At 39.4% G+C, this 16,388-nt stretch overlaps 1 protein-coding gene across 13 annotated transcripts in view; it reads right to left on the minus strand.

Moving 5' to 3' along the window:
* PTK2 (protein tyrosine kinase 2) overlaps window positions 1-16,388 on the minus strand; it is a 193,984-nt gene that overhangs the window by 57,769 nt on the left and 119,827 nt on the right. For all 13 annotated transcript variants that reach the window (XM_042036272.1, XM_042036271.1, XM_042036260.1 and 10 more), the window contains 5 exons: window positions 12,967-13,021; window positions 9,207-9,347; window positions 8,405-8,482; window positions 7,307-7,414; window positions 6,249-6,366 (listed from right to left, as the gene is read on the minus strand). In XM_042036272.1, coding sequence (XP_041892206.1) covers window positions 6,249-6,366; window positions 7,307-7,414; window positions 8,405-8,482; window positions 9,207-9,347; window positions 12,967-13,021 — 500 coding nt within the window. The remainder of the gene's footprint in view (window positions 1-6,248; window positions 6,367-7,306; window positions 7,415-8,404; window positions 8,483-9,206; window positions 9,348-12,966; window positions 13,022-16,388) is intronic.

Consider the following 16,388-nt stretch of genomic DNA (forward strand, 5'->3'; position numbering starts at 1 on the left):
ACAAATAACTCCAATAAATCACTTGCAGAAGGTGTGACACTATCTCATCTCTCTAGTAAGAAATGCTTTTCTTTTATCTCCAAGATGTCCTAAGTGCTAACATATAAATAAAACAATTGAATCCAACTTGGATTTCCAAGTAAGACAACTGAAATAAATCATTAAAGCACATATTATCATATTGATTTCACACTGGGTTGAGACTATAGAATAATAATGTTTTGTGCCAGGGAGTAAGTCAGCTTTTTGTACACTATATTCAAATCCTTGCCAGTCTTTCTTTGAAAATGGCAATGTGTATAAAAGCTTGGATGTACCTATTCAAGGGGTTTCTTTCCTATTGGATTTGATTAAACACTTGGTATTCCTGTGGGGAAGTTACTAATCCTTTAGCAAAACACCTTTTCACTATATTTGGAGTATGCAGAGAGGGAGAGAAGATGGGTAATTAAATCATATTTCACTCTCTAAATCAATGTAGCTCTGATAAAGCGACCTGAGAGAATGGCCACACTTGCAGAAAATAATGACATACACTGTTTACACAAAATCATGTAAATTCTCACTTTTCTCACAAATTAAAATTTCCAGAAATTATAGATGGAAATGACAGTCTCAGCTTTGTGTATTAAGGGACTGAGCAGAGAAATGCTCGATACCCAAAAGCCACACTCAACGTGGCAAAATACACTGTTTTGGTACATTTTTTTGCTGTCTACAGGTAGAAAAGCACCATTTGGCTCAGCACCATCAGTCTGTTTTGATCTGTCTGATGGGGGATGTTGAAAGGGAAGTTGCAGAAAAGAAGGGAAAACAGAAGCTGCAATTTGGAAGATGTGGAGCAGCTCAGCAAAGTGACAAGAGCAAGCACCTGAAACTGGGGGGCAGAGCAAGGACAGTAAGATTATATAAGGAGGTGCGAGATAAAGGTACTGTGGTATGTTAGCGTAAATGATACCTTTTGGGGAAGGAAACAAAAGGCAAAGATCCTACAAGGCAGTGTGGAGTGACAAATATGAGACCAATGGCGTGAAGGTGCAGCCTGGCAATGAAAGACTGGAGTGCAGGTACCCAAAAAAGAGAGACTGTAATGGGCACGAGAGGATTCAACCTGGAGGAAAACTGGACATCAAGTTTGAAGAAACAGGCACAAGAGGCCTGCCCACTGCTAGGCAGACCTCCCCAGGGCTGTGAAGAACACTCAACCTTAAATTCTATGTCACACCTACAACTGGCAGTTATTAGTTGTGAAATCATCCTGTGTTCTGGTTTACACCAAGTTATGCTGCTACTGCTGGTTATTCCAACGCTGCTCCTACACTTGGCAACGGATTTAAGGCTTAGATGGTGCTGCTTAATCACACGTGTTACTGGTGGAACATTGAGTCTCCCTCTGTGTTAAAAGAACTTCATTAAATTGTAAATTTAACCTTATCATTCTGTATTTTTAAATCAAGGTAATGGATGCACAATTAATAAGCAGCTATTCAAAATAATTCTCCTTGCTCTTTAATATGTAGCTCTGTTGCGTGTTAACTGTACAGTATTCAAACTGCATTCTAAAGATGGAATTTTAATTTCCCCTAGGGCTTTTTTTTGTGGAGTATCATATTTAGGGACTTCAGAAAGATCAGTGAATGATTTCATTACGCTTGATAGGAATTATTTCATAATACTTGCAGGGCCACAATGCTTCATATGTTCAAAGTACTGAGCTCAGATCAGATCTGACTGTTCTTCCCTCCTCCAGCCTCCTAAGAAATACCACAGGTGGCAACTGCTAGTGTGTGCCCAAGTCAAATACTACCTATCAAAGAGGATCTAAAGGAGATAAAGAGAGAATCTGACTTTCCAGTGTGGTATTAAATTTCCTTAAGGAAGAGAATCTCATTCTGTTCCTGCAAGCCTTCATTCCACTTTTTGAACAGCTTCCTATCAGTGAAAAATGCAAAGCAAGGATCGTAATAAAACATAATAAATCATAACAAAACCAAATCTCGATTCCATTGTAAGAGCAAATCCTTTCTAGGCACTTTGTGAGATAGGGAGAATGTGAATAGAAGTGATCTTACACAGTAAGTTGAGTAGTAGCATGATGCATTCAATGAGCTCAAAGAAGATGAAAAGTGAAAGAAAGGTGAAGGAATTGAAGGAAAAGTGAAGGAAGTGAAGGAAAGGTGACAAGCATTGAAGCAGTCTGGAAAACTGTGAGGAAAAAACAGGGATAGACAGAGAAAAGCAAAGACTGACCCAAGTTAAATGAGTTATTTGCTTCCAGCTCCATTGGGAAACCGAGCAACACGCATGGGGCCACCATATCCACAACCGTTCCACCTGATCATCTCCCTATTCACCATCCTCAGCTGAATTCCACCAGATATAACTGGCTTTGTGCTCATTACCATCAGAGCAACAGATCTGGACCTTTGTCCTCTGAGCTGATGGGGCTGACAGATCTGGACAAAGCAGGCTCAGCCCTGGGAAGAAGGAAGGAGCACCCAGAACTGCCTGGAAGCCACAGCCTGGTGCCTGCAGAGGGACTGGCTACAGGGACAACACATCCCACTCGGCTGCTGGAGATGTGTGTCAAGTGCAGGGCTGTAAAAGGACAAAGGAAACTGAAAAAGCAGGCAGATGTTTGGGAAAAAAAAAAAACCACAAAAAGGCATCCAGGAATCAAAAAAACCTCATGCACTATTAAGTAGTACCAGAGGTGCACAGAGGTTGTAGTAATGGGGTTGTCCAGAGAAGCTGTAGCTGCTCTATCCCTGAAGTGTTCAAGGCCAGCTTGGACAGGGCTTGGAGCAACCCGGGATAGCGGAAGGTGTCCCTGCCCGTGGCAGGGGGGGTTGGAACTAGATGAAATTTAGAAGTATCACAAACCTGAACTATTCTGTCATTCTTCTGTGATTCTTCCCCTCCTCGATCACTGGATATAATTAAAGAAAAAAAGAATCTGCATGGAACTCCTGATCTTGCAGACGCCTACGCGCTCTCTGGATACAAACTGCTCACTTCAGGCATTGCTGCCCAACTTGGTGCTCATCCTTTTACAGTTTATATCCCAAATAAAATACCAAATATTCATTAGTACCCCTGCAGGTCTGAAGTCAAAATTTCTTACTAACAGCATCCCAGTTAAGGCATATGTTGTTTTTCACAAGTTGAAACCCACAACAATTTTGCCCAATTCTATATTCTTTTAAAGAAATGGGATATGCATGGCTGTAGTGGGGTTTCCACTGGATTGTCCAGGTGTTTCCACTCGGAGCAGAGTTCCATGCTGGACACAGCAGGTCCCAGGCAGCTCCATTGGCCCCAGCCAGGAGGAATGTAAATTCTCCTCATCTGACTGAAATTATTGTGAAAGCAAAATCAGTGAGGGGTCAAACTAAAGAGGTAGCATTCCTAAGAATGGAAACACATGTTGCCATTCCATTAAAATGAAAATGATGCCCAGGATAAATCTGTGTAAAACAAAAAGTACTTAAATGAATAACTTCATGAACTATTTAGTTTTGGTATTTTTGAACACTTCCACAGGCAGCTTGTTCCAATGCCTAACCACCCTTTTGGTGAAGAAATTTGTCCCAACATGCAATTTAAACCTCCTCTGGAGCAACTTGAGCCTGTTTGCTCATGTCCTGTTACTTGAGAGAAGAGACCAACCCTCATCTGGCTACAACCTCCTTTCAAGTAGTTGTAGAGAGTGATAAACACTCCATAACCTAAAAGTTGATAATCAGTTCAACTTTTTATGAATTTTTTCTTTTGTGTTCTTGGCCTGTAAGAGGTAAGTGTGATAATGGAAATAAAAATATTAAGTGTAACGTTTCCATATTGGTCTAAAGGGACCGGTCTATCAAAATATTTATGAAAAATAAAACAAATTCAATGGGAAAATGCCAAATACTGTCCATATCTTAAATATTACCAAGTGCTCTCCCCAAATTAAGAGGGACTGGATCATTACTGGATAGCATGACAGGTCTCACAAAAACAGGCTCTGTTAGTAATAAAGAAGGACAATTTACGAGGACACTTGCAATAAATGTAAATTCACAACAAAGAAGGGATGGGAAAGCTCAAAAAGGGGATAAAACATCTGTGGGATCAAGAGTTGCTTCATGATTTGTTTCTGATGTGTCTTATACAATCAAAGGTCACTGTGGGAGGGATCTGGGAATGCAGATCATGATGGGGACAGCTCTCCCATAAAATGATTAATGTATATGTTGAGTATTGCTATGCACTTCAAAAAAAGGAACCCAAGACAAAAGAAACTCAGAATTTATTTTAACTGGAGGGGTTCTCTTCATGTGTACATAAAGAGGAGTATTCCCAAAGTGCTACCTGATGTTCCTGTTCAATCACTGCTCATTTATTCCATGTTAAATTTCTGTGTTGTAAGAATAGCACACAAATAAACACCCTGCATTAAATGCACTGATTTATCCTGCATTCACACCTACCAGCAAACCTCAGTGCAAGGCACAGGCAAATCAGAGATAATGCCCCTCAGAGAGCTCAGTGAGCCTAGAAGACGTAACAGCTGCTGGTAAGAAAGGTCAGAACAAGACAGGAATTAGGAAGAAAAACTGCAAATGAACAAGTCAATTCTGATGGGCACCACCACCAGTGTGGAAGCGGCAAGAACCCAACAAAGTCCACATGTGCCCCTAAAGGAAAAGCAGAGACAGTCAGAGCTATCCATTAATTCAGGGAAGAGGTCATGTGTAAAGACATGAAAAAGTTTTAGAAGACCAACTGTGGCTACAACAGCTCAGGTTGGAAAACAGCCAATCCAGTGGCACAAGAAGGAAAGTTTTGGGAGTGAATAATCATTATAGGAAACCCCAAACCATGATTTCTCAGAAAACAAGAGACACAAAAGGCCTATACTCACAGCCAGAGACAAGTCTAGGGACATGAAGATCTTGGATTGTGATGCCTATTTTATTTTTAGAACAATAAACTATTATTATCACTGATAGCTAGTTTATCCTTTTAGTGTCAGATTTTGGGACCAATGGTTCATCATCACTGAGTTGAGCACCAGGTTAGCTTGGAGAGCTAAGTATGTGTTGAGGGAAGATTTTCACTTGTGTGGAGAGGGAAGATTTTCATTTGTGTGGAGGTAAGGTTGCACAACTAACACAGGTTTTAACTTAGCTGCTTGTGTTGGAGCTAAAGGCCATTCACACACACTTAAGGGTCAGAAATACCAAAACCCATGCAAATTTAAGAATAATTTGAACAATTGCCATTTGCTGTCAAGACATCTAACACCCGAAGATCACATCTCTTTTTTACTGAATGACCAAATGTAAGTTTGGGGATTTTTTGAGCCATGCACAGGCAGGATGTTATACATGGACCTGGAAAAGACCTGAATTATGTTAACAACATGACCCCACGGAAAAGCTGTGGCAGAAAAAAGCAAGAACGTGGCTAAAAGAGACTCAGTTTCACATTGAAGAGATGCTGGGACAGTTTATGTCCTTTCTTCTTTCCCTTTCAAAGAGGGAAAAAGGAAATAGTTTGTTGTTTAGAAAGCAGGAAAGTTGGATGAATTTCCACGAGCAAAAAGGAGAACAACAGGGAAGAAGAAAATTTCATTCTTAAACAGTTTTGCTTGAGAATTTTTCATTAATTAAAGCTGTCTGAAAATTCTAATAAATTTAATTAAATTCTCTCTAAAACTAGGTGTACCTGTAACGTCATCTCACTGCTTCTACCTGGTGAGTTGCTACAAAAACAACTGACAGACACTATAAAATGTATCTCTGCTTTACTTCTACTTTATGAGAGAAACTCATGAGACCTCTCAAGATTTTTTATTTTTTAAATGGAGATGTTTTGAGTATCTAGGAAAAGGCAGAAACTACATAATTATCACCAGTCAGAACCTTATCCAAACGCATTCTAACCAACCTCTCTGAATTTCCACTTGTATATTAGGGAATCATTTTATGAGATAACGAACCCTTGTTAGGAGTGCCTTTAATTATTATAATTTACTTCTTCAATTTAAGTTTGGAATTAGTGTAAAGCACGGATTACTGAAACCAGTCTTAATGATCGACCACTAAGCAATTTTTGATGGAGTGACAATTTACTATCAGTGTTTCTCATGGCTCCTCCCAGAAAGAAAAGAGCCTCCAAGTGAGGGTCCTGCTGCTACCTCTTGTCTTGTATTCAAATGCAAAATAACCTCTGAGCAGCTGTGAGGATGAAGCTCTCCTTACCTTTCTGAGGCCTGATGATGAAGGACTGCGTGGCTCCGTTCACGAGCCGGCAGTAGCCGTCGATCAGGTCAGCCATGTTCTCTGCAATGGTTAAGGATGGTGCTGTCACTGTCAGAGGCTACAGAAGGGAAAAAAACAAGGCACCAACAAAGAGGAATTATTGTAGTTGCAAACACTGAGGGGAACAGCTGTGTCATTGCATCAGAACCTTACACACGCCTGCAAACCGTAAACAGAAGAATATGGGTGAGCAGGGAACCACCAGAGAGATTCTTGCTTTGCCTTTTGTGCAGCAAATTTCAAACAGGAGGCCCAGAAAGCACAGTTGGTAAAACCCTCCACCTAAATGTAGCGTTAATTTGGGCTTATGAAGTGTAAATCACTGTTGAATACAACTGCTATGGCTTTCAGGCTTGTAATTAAGACAACTCTGAAGGAGCTGTTTTTTCCTTAAAGTTCTTACAGGTGGTATCTTTTCTCCCCGCCCTCTGCAGCAATTTATTCTTGGCCTAAAAACAACCCTTCCCAATTTCAAAGAAGAAATATGTACAGTAGAAAAAGAGATGAGAGACACACAGACAAGCTATTAATTTTAATACCACCAACATTCATCATCCTCTTCACTGATCTGCCACTCTCCCTCAATCCTGCTCTACCACTGTTTTCTGGTGCACTGGACCTAGGAAAAGATTTGATTTCACTTCCAGCACTGCCTCCATGTAGTATGAGGGAACAAATTTTCCTGCTTTCACATTTCCCCTTTACACGAAAGTGGAATTGCTGCTTCCTCTCTAGGATGCAGTACATATGCACAGGCTGCTATTAAACTGCATTTAAGAGATACTGGTTTTATATCAAGCTTCTTCTGTGAATACCAAAGTCTACAAGCACCAGATGCAAAACCTAAAACATGTAATGAACTCTAAATCTGTTTTAAAACCAAACTTGGAACAAAAGTCCAATACAGAGAATATCCACATTAAGACTATACTAAATCCCACTCCTTGCAAGCAAAAACAAAGTTAGTTGCAAGTTTATCACCACTGTCAATAACATACCTCAGGTGCACCTGCTATCTTCAGTTGCAACATCCCTTTTCTGTCCTTGTCTTCACTGTTTGAATACTGAATGGTTTGCACTTGATTGAAGTCTGCTAGATGGGTTGGCTGCAGAAAGACAGTGCAAAAAATGAGGAAAAAAAATACAGCAAAATAGCCTGCCTTTATCCCTGGTGTTGAAAAAGCACAGGGAGACTTTGATCTCCAAACTACACCTGCAGAGATCTGTTCTCTGTTTCTTTCTGGAGTTTCATTACCACTGGCTAACAACACACAAATATCCAGTGTCTGGAAAAGGAGCCCAGCTCCGCTGTGCCCACAGAGGTCACTGTTGAGTAACACCAGATGCACCCCGAAGTGGGAACAACCTCTTGGATGTCAACAGAGAAAACTAAACACGTAAAAACCACACGGAACCCGTGCTGACACATTCCCAACATCCCTCCAGACTGCTGGAAAAGGTATGTTCTTAGCTGTGTATTCCTGATTCCCCCATCTTTTCACTACTTTTGAATTCATTTCAATAGAAAGCTGGACATGAGCTCAGCTTAAGTTGTGGTTGTAAAGTTCCCAAACACTTTGCTGAAGGATCTGTCTGGACAGAGCTCCCTTGCACCGTGGGGGTGCACAGGAAATACTGCAATACAGTCAGTATCAGGTAAGGAAAAGGCTGAGAAGGGTATGAAGAAAGTAAATAAGCAGGGCCTGCACAAATGGGCACACAAACTGGTTAAACAAGCTCTGCATTTACACATTCCTAAGAAGGAGAACAACTCAGAATAATTCACGTTTCATTGGTAAAAAGTCCCCACCAATGCTTCAAGTTCTGCAAATGAGCGCTTCACTGGGTAGAAAAGCCCACAAATTCAGTGCTAAGGCTGACACTGACTCTGTACCTAACACCAGTGCCTCTCCTCTGATCCCAAATCACAAATTAATATCTGACTAAGAGCTCTACATGCTGAGCTCCCAGCTCAGCTGTGTTTAACCCTGAGATCACACTTGTCACTCCCCTTTCTGTGATGTTCAGTTCACAACAGGTCGTGGTTGTTAACACAGTGACTGAGAAAAAGCCCCACAAAACAGAAGCAGACTTACATTTGCACCCTTGTCTGTCAGGTAACTGATTCCTTCTTCTGGGCCAATTGCCAGCTCCACTGAAATAATCCAGCTTGACTTGAGAGTCAAAAGGAGAAAGGGCAAAATTTCAACAGTAAGACAAGGCCTTGCTATGGAACACTATCCTCCAAAATTATAATTACAGGTTATAGTAATTAATATCTACAAGCTTTTCAATTCTTCAAACAAATTAAAATTATATTAAAATCAAGTAATTCTGTAAGTGGCAAAAGCCCTCATGACTGGTTTCCTGGGGAACTCTGCTACTCAAACTGCATTTCCATGTGTTTTATCTTAGGTCTACATGAGAACTATGGATTTCCTGCATTTCCTCTTCTCATGGACACTGATATTCAAGTTTTAATTCCTGCTGTAGTCTCCATTTTCACAAACCCTCCAGACTTAGGGCCCTTCCTCAAAATTTACTTGAAATAGGTAGAGATCAACAGGCATTAGAGAAAAATTTACAAACAGAAGTTGGGAAGTCTCATTTCCTCATGGAAACAGCTGAAAAAGTGTTTGACCTTCACAAACAAAGCATCAATAAAAATGTTTAATTTTACATACAATTCTTACCCAACTAATGAATGATGCTTTTTTTTTTAAGCAGTCAACAGAGAAAGTCCTAAATAAAATCAATAAATATGACTTGTTGCTAATGTTGCTAATGTTTCTATATGAAAACAGGAACTAAGTAAGCAATTACTGTAGAACTAAGCAAAAGCAATTAGATTTCTAACTCCAGAACGTATTCTGGTGACTGTCACATTCCTCTACTTACACCAAGAGCACACTTGAAGCATTCCTTGTCAAATCTGTACACTGGAGAGAGGATCTCAAAGAACTTCAAAATACTTTCTTCTCTATTGAGGTTGGCAAATTGTCGAAATGTTTGTTGGATTAATTTCCGTAGTGTTTTGGCCTGTGTATTGAAACATGTAGAGAACAAATATTTTAAATCTAATCACTGAGGGACATTTTAAGAGTCTTGGTCACTTAGTAGCACTACCAGTGTCTTTATCAATGAGATACAGACAATTCTCAAGGAAAAAAAAAAAGAGCTTCAAAATGTAAGGAGCAAGTCTGCCTTTTAACTTGTAGTTAAGATCAAAATTATTTCTGCTATATTATAGCAAGGATATCTAACTAATAATGTTTTGAGTAAGTTATAATAAAGACCACATGTTAACCCTTCCAGGAGTATTTGCTCTAGGTTCCTCATTTCTCCCACCTTCTGAACTGTGTCCCAATACAAAACCACAGCAATTTATACCTTCATATGAGGTTTTAAATCTAAATCACCGTTCTCTCTCTTAGCTGGTAATAACAAGCCAGCTGTAGCTGTATCTTAATTTCTGCACACAGTGACTTAGACTATCCATAATAAAGTGGACTCTTTCAGTCTGATAATATGAAAAAAAGCTTCAATATAAAAAGATGAAATTTAAATAGTAGACTGCATGTAAAAAGTAAACTTAACATTCAAATTAAACTGTATTAACTCTGTTGTCCAGCATTTTATTAACTGTTTTCAGGGTAGAAATAACCACTTAGAGCAGCACAAAGAAGAGCTAAACTAAGATTTTAAAAAAGTGAATTATCTGCCTGTATATAATGCATAATCCCTGGAAAGGCAGCCACTCATATGAAAATAAAAACAGGATCTGAGAAGCAGTATCTCTAAGATGCTCCCCCACTGAACAAGCCAACAAGAATTATGAATAAAAACATCTGCATAAAGTGACTGAATGGGCTTAAAATCCCACTTCTAATACATCTTCCAACTAACAATAATGACAGAAAGCAAAACCATGCTTTTCTTTGCAATATGTCAAGGTTAAGACAGGAATCACCACTGGTCCTCCATCCAAACATATCTGAATGTCCCATTTTAACGGCAGTAAAACTCTTTATTCTCCCACACTGCCTGTTAACAGCTACAGGCACTACACAAATACCAACTTCCTTTTGTTGTTAGCACTTCCAGCCAGATTAGGCACTCATTTTTAGCAAGCCTTTACAGAACACTCAGAAGTCAAAACAGCCAGAAATGTTTATGTGGAGTGTTCAGGGGGAGTTACTCCAGTAGCAGCGATCCAAGGGTGTTGCATATGCACAAAATGATCTGTTTTGCAATGATGCACATATAGGTTGGAAAAAAACCCTCTACCACATACTATGTTGTCAAATTAACAAAGAAATCTGTGACTTTGGTGTAATTTCGAATTATTGTGTCAATTTAGCAGAACCAATTATCAGGTGGATCATTAAAGTGGCTGCAGAACTGGACAGGGTAAGAAAGCCCCTGGCAGCCAGGAAACTTCCCTCGTGCACCCAGAGCTGCCTCAGGCTTTGTTAGGACTCAAACACCCTCCATTGTACCTCCCTGTTATCTTTATTTTTACAGAGAAAACCAACTTCAAGGGAACTGCAACCCTCAGCCTTAGCTTATCACTGGCAAATACCAGGAGCAAGACACAACAAAATAAGAAAGAATTTGCCAGCTCAAGGTGTCCCAAGTATTTCAGCCACTCAGTTGATGAAACATACTTTGCTCTGCCCATGTTTTCCTGACCAATTCCAGCATCACTTTTACTGCAAGGAATACTGCCATACATTATCGGACTCTTCTCAGTCCACCAAGAAGAATTGGTCACTTTAAATTTTAAGATACGAGCAAGGTGTAAAGTTATAAAGTCCATTAGAGTCATAGGCTGGTTCGCGTTGGAAGGGACCTTAAAGACCATCTTGTTCCACCCCACTGCCATGGGCAGGGACACCTTCCATTACCCCAGGCTGCTCCAAGCCCCATCCAGCCTGGCCCTGAACACTTCCAGGGATGGGGCAACCACACCTTTCCTGGGCAACCTGTGCCAGGGCCTCACCACCCTCACAGGGAAGAATTTCTTCCTAATATCCAATCTAACCCCACCCTCTGTCAGTGTGAAGCCATTCCCTGTGTCCTGTCACTCCATCCCTTGTCCAAAGTCCTTCTCCAGCTCTCTTTTAGCTCCTTTAGGCACTGGAAGGAGCTCTCAGGTCTCCCCAGAGCCTGCTCCTCTCCAGGCTGAACAGTCCCCAAAACACACCTTTTCCATAACAGAAGCATCTATCAGAAATGTCTGCAAATGGCAACTTCAAGCAAAATGCACTGAAAACTTGCTCTTAAAAGCATGTCTAAGAACCATTGTTCCCTCTCTGTGTTTGTTCAAGGCAGAGAGAATTGAGAGAAATAATTATTTTTATATTTCATGGCTATCAGGAACCCTTCTTTGCCTGCCAGTTCAAATTCCCTGGTCTCCACAAAGTGGAAGAGTAATTTAAGAATTTGGACCAATCCTGTGCTATTTTGAATAGGGATTTCATTTTCATTAAAAAGCAGACACATTTTTCCTTCCCTTGTTTTTCTTCTTCATATGTCCAACAATTTTTTTCATGTCTTTACAAGGTTCCACTCAGCTTTACCTTCTGGCAATTCTTGCTACTTCTTTTCTCCCCAGTTCAGGATTTCCAAAGTGCAGTTTTCTTGGTCAGTCAGTTTTCTGGCTCCATAATATTATTTTTGAGACAGTTATTCATACTTTTACGTCTCGAGCCTTTTACCACAATTTTCCCGTTAGCAGAAAATACAGTTTCAGATAATTGCTCAAATTAAAATGCAGAGGGGATTACTTAAATCCACTTGACTTCATTAGCTTCTGATTTTCAAAAGTCTTTTGAAACAAAACCCTGTCATGACAGACCTTTTGTGTTTACCCATTTAAATCACAATGCAGATTCTTTCCAAATCTGAAGTTGAATTTTAGTCTTTCTATAAAGCACTGCTTACCAAAACCAGCTCCAAAATAGCAATTTGTGATTTATACTTTCATGTATGAATTGTAAGAGATATTTTACCAGGACATTCATATCGAGGCACCTATAAATGTAAAATACTTGGTGACCATTCTTAATTCCCCTTTTCAACACATGTTGAGAAAAATTTGCATTTTTTACTCTGAGAACATATGGACTTCAATGGGAGCGAGATTCAAGTAATGTTAATAGTCTCAGCTAGGATTAACATAAGCAGAAATTACTGGAAATCTTCCTTGAATAACTTGGATAGTCTTGAGCAAGGAAGGCAGAACATGGTTTATCAAGTTCCCAGTAAAATACTCTTTTTTCTTACAAGTCCCCTTCCTCTTTCTCCAGAAGTCTCATTTTTCTTTTAGGGAAGGAAAAAAAAAAAAAAAAAGTTATTTGATACAAGAGGCTCCAAGGACTTGTTTTGTACTTTTACCCCCAAGGTCTGAGAGGCAGAGCTGTGCCCCTCTCACAGCACTCAGCAAGGCCATGTGAATCACTTTATCCTTGTCCTGCCAGCTACATTACTGGGATTTAGATCCCACCAATCCGACAGACAGCTTGGATGTTTTTTCACAAAGCAAAACTGCACAGCAATTCCCTTAGGACTGTACAGTGAAAACTAAAATGCAGTTTTCAGATTTCTGACACTCTTTTCTTTACAGCAGTATAGGATTGACTGGAGCTGTAATTACCTTCACTGAATCTAGTAAACTCTTCGGGAAAAACCGTCTCAAACCAACATCCTTCCTGAAAGAAAAAATACAGCATAAATATCAAAACCATTGTGCAATATTATATTTCTCTTTTCAGGCTGGTGTTTTGGGTCTGTTTTTTGTTTTGTTTTTTTAACCAGCATATACATTACTAAACAATCTTCATAGCAATGTCCTTGACAATCTCAGAGCAACAAACACAGTACCATTAAAACTCTAACTACAGCTACTCCACATCAAATGTGGGACAGCAGCATCTTCTAGTTTAAAATCCCAAAGGATTTTGCATTTGAACAGGTACCTGTGTGGAAAGTCTGTTATTTTAAATGTTGGCTTGGGCACAGAGGAGTTTTGAGAATAAAAACTGCTCTTTGTACATGTTTTAATAATTTAAAGAATACAGAACAAATATTCTTAGAGCTTGTAGTCAGGTGAGAAGGGAACAACATGAAAGTGGAAAACGCAGATAAACCTCTATTAGAATGAAGTAGGAGATACAGAATTAGAGAATGGTTTGGGCTGGGAGGAACCATAATGAACATCCACTTGCCATGGGCAGGGACACCTTCCACTTGACCAGGTTGCTCAGAGCCCCAACTTGGCCTAAGGAATCCAGGAATCCATAGAGCAATACTCATCATATCACCTCAGTAAGCATGCTGAGTGCAATTCACTACTGTTTTACCCTTTGAAGCATTATAATTAAGGGGTTGTTTAAATTTCTACTATTTATTTTTAACTCATACTGAGCAAATTAAAATTACCAGCATTTTCTTGCAAGTAATCTCACTTTTTGCAACTGTAAATCAGGTGACTGTGAGCTCAGATTTTGTAAACTGAATTTATCAAGCTCATGTTCACACTTTTAAATTGGGTTGTACCCCTGGTCTGAAAGCCAGAGCCATTAAACATTTCTATGGCTCTGATGTGCTGCACATAGCTTATGTCTGATATGCATTTGTGTCTCTACAGCTGAACATCAGCTTCAAAACAAGGTGCTCGAGAAGCTGCCAGTGGTATGTTAGGGCAGAAGATACCACTGTACAACCAAGGGCAAAAAACTTGCATTCAAAAAAGGAAAAACTAAGAGAAAAGTATAAACAGGAAAAAGATTTATAGTTCACAGGTGTTACTGACTTTTTTCCTTTAAATTTAGGACATTACCATCTCTTTCAAACATTCTTATCTGCCTCTGGAACAAGTATGAAAGCGAGCTTTCCATGACTGCATGCTTTGAACATACATGGAAGAACATCTGGAATTCTTACATTTGGCAAAGAAAGGAAAAGCCGTTAGCAAGCGGAGATACTCAGGATTTATTTACTGCTACCTAACGGCACAAAAACAAAGCCAACAGTAAAGTCAATATAAAAAGCTCACTCAGAAGAATAAACCAGGGTATTTTTAAAGCTCTCTGAAGATGAGTAGCATACAATTTCATACTAAAAACATCCTCAACCAGGAGAAGCAGAATTTTCATGTGCAGCACTGGCATCTGTGAAATGACAGTAAGCTGCAGGATTATAAAACTTTCATAAATGTTAATTCCTTCCATGCATTTCTTCTCAAATGCAAATGATACTTGGTTTATCATCCCACACAGTTAAATGATTCTAACACACTATTACCATCTAAATAATATGCAAAGACATTTTGACAGGGATATATTAGTTTAACATTAAGCATCTGAGAGAGAGATGGTGCTTCTGAAATGAAGCACCTTCCATCACCCTGGTATCCCTCATCTTAACAGTCCTGCAGCACACAGCTGCCACAGCCTCATTTGACTCATTACTAGAACAAGTTGTAGAGCAGCCTTTTGTACAGATTGGGGTGCAACAAACTGAGAAGAAATTCTTATGCAGAGTACAACAGACCAAAACTCTTAACAAAACTTGTTAATAAAGCATTTCCTGTGTTTAGCTGAGACAGCAAATTTATTTGCTGGAGGAGAATTCAACAAAAGAACCACAAAGATTTAATGCCTTGGCCAACAACAACCTAAGGGTACCTATAAATAAGAGAATAAGCACTGGAAATTGGAACATACAGTTTTACACACACAACCCTACAAACTCCTTCCCAGCTGTGCTGTGTGGGGGTGGAATGGCCAACAAGGGAGACACCAACTCAGGGCTCTGGATGAAGAACTCAGACATCTGGTTTCTGACTGCCAACAAGAGATAATGAGCACTGAGAGCCTGGTTCATACAGCTCTACTACAGCTTTGTATTTAACCTCATCTACTCCAGCCTACTTGTGGGCTTAAATCTAAATTCAATTTTTTAAATGTACAAACTTCAATATGATTAATAAAATACCAACTACGGATAGGTGATACTGCTTGTCTTACAATGATAAGCAGCTTTAGGCAGCATATATAATGTATTTTTCACCTCAATTCAAGTTACAACAAAAAAAGTAATGTTAGATTAACATAATAGACTTTAACATGCTTTTTACCAAATCGTGGCTGCACCTGTTCCTTCCTATAGCTCCCACTTCTGTACTTGTAATTATCCCTGTTCTCTGCTAACAGGCTTCACATTTATTATGAAAAAAATCTTCTTTCACTCCATGAAGGCCCAACTATTAAAGGCTACTTAACAGTTTGATCCTATCCACCACTTCCCATCCAGATCTGTTCTTGTATGACAATCTGATCAAAGACAAATATACATCAAATAGACATCTAACAAAGGCAGGCAAGGAGCAATCACACCCAATGCAAAAAAGGGCCGTTTAAAAATTGCCCTCAGCTGGTTAAGTGCCTCATGATGTACTAAAACTAGCAACACCCCTCTCAAAAAACCTAAAAGGCCTCACTTGAGCAATAAAGATTACTTGTGCACTTAAACATTTATGGTTTATTAAGGTTCTAAGATCAAATTAACGCATTTTGGGGATCACTGGCACTTTTTGCAGACCCTTTCCAGTCTGTAATTATCTTTACTATAGTCACTTTAAGGTGATTTTATCCTTCATCTTTCCCAGCTAAATCCCATACAAATCACATATTGCTTCTCAAAAAAACCCAAAACTCTTGAAATGCAAAATCTCCATGTCCAATTCTGCATGGCATTTCAGCTGTTACATTTTGCATATCAAGGTTTTGCTTCACTTTGTCCTTCACAGCAGCAAGGCAGTTATTTCCTACCAAAGCAGTCACTGTTTAACAAACACAGAGACTGAAGGAAAGAAATCACTGTAAAACTGGAAGCAGCACCACAATGAGTCGTCCTGGAACTCTCAGCTGTTTCAATTATTAATTTATACTTTGTGTGACCTGTTATGACCCAGCTTTCTTTTGTCTCATTGTTTCCAAAGTCATTAACCTAATTACTAATGCTTGTAGCTTCTGATTTGCCAAAAAACTGACTTAAAAATAGTCTGCTCAAGTT

This window comes from Corvus kubaryi, unplaced genomic scaffold (genome assembly GCF_017639235.1).
Source record: "Corvus kubaryi isolate FWS band 111438036 unplaced genomic scaffold, C.kubaryi_AGA036_p1.0 37385, whole genome shotgun sequence".
Classification (NCBI taxonomy): domain Eukaryota; kingdom Metazoa; phylum Chordata; class Aves; order Passeriformes; family Corvidae; genus Corvus; species Corvus kubaryi.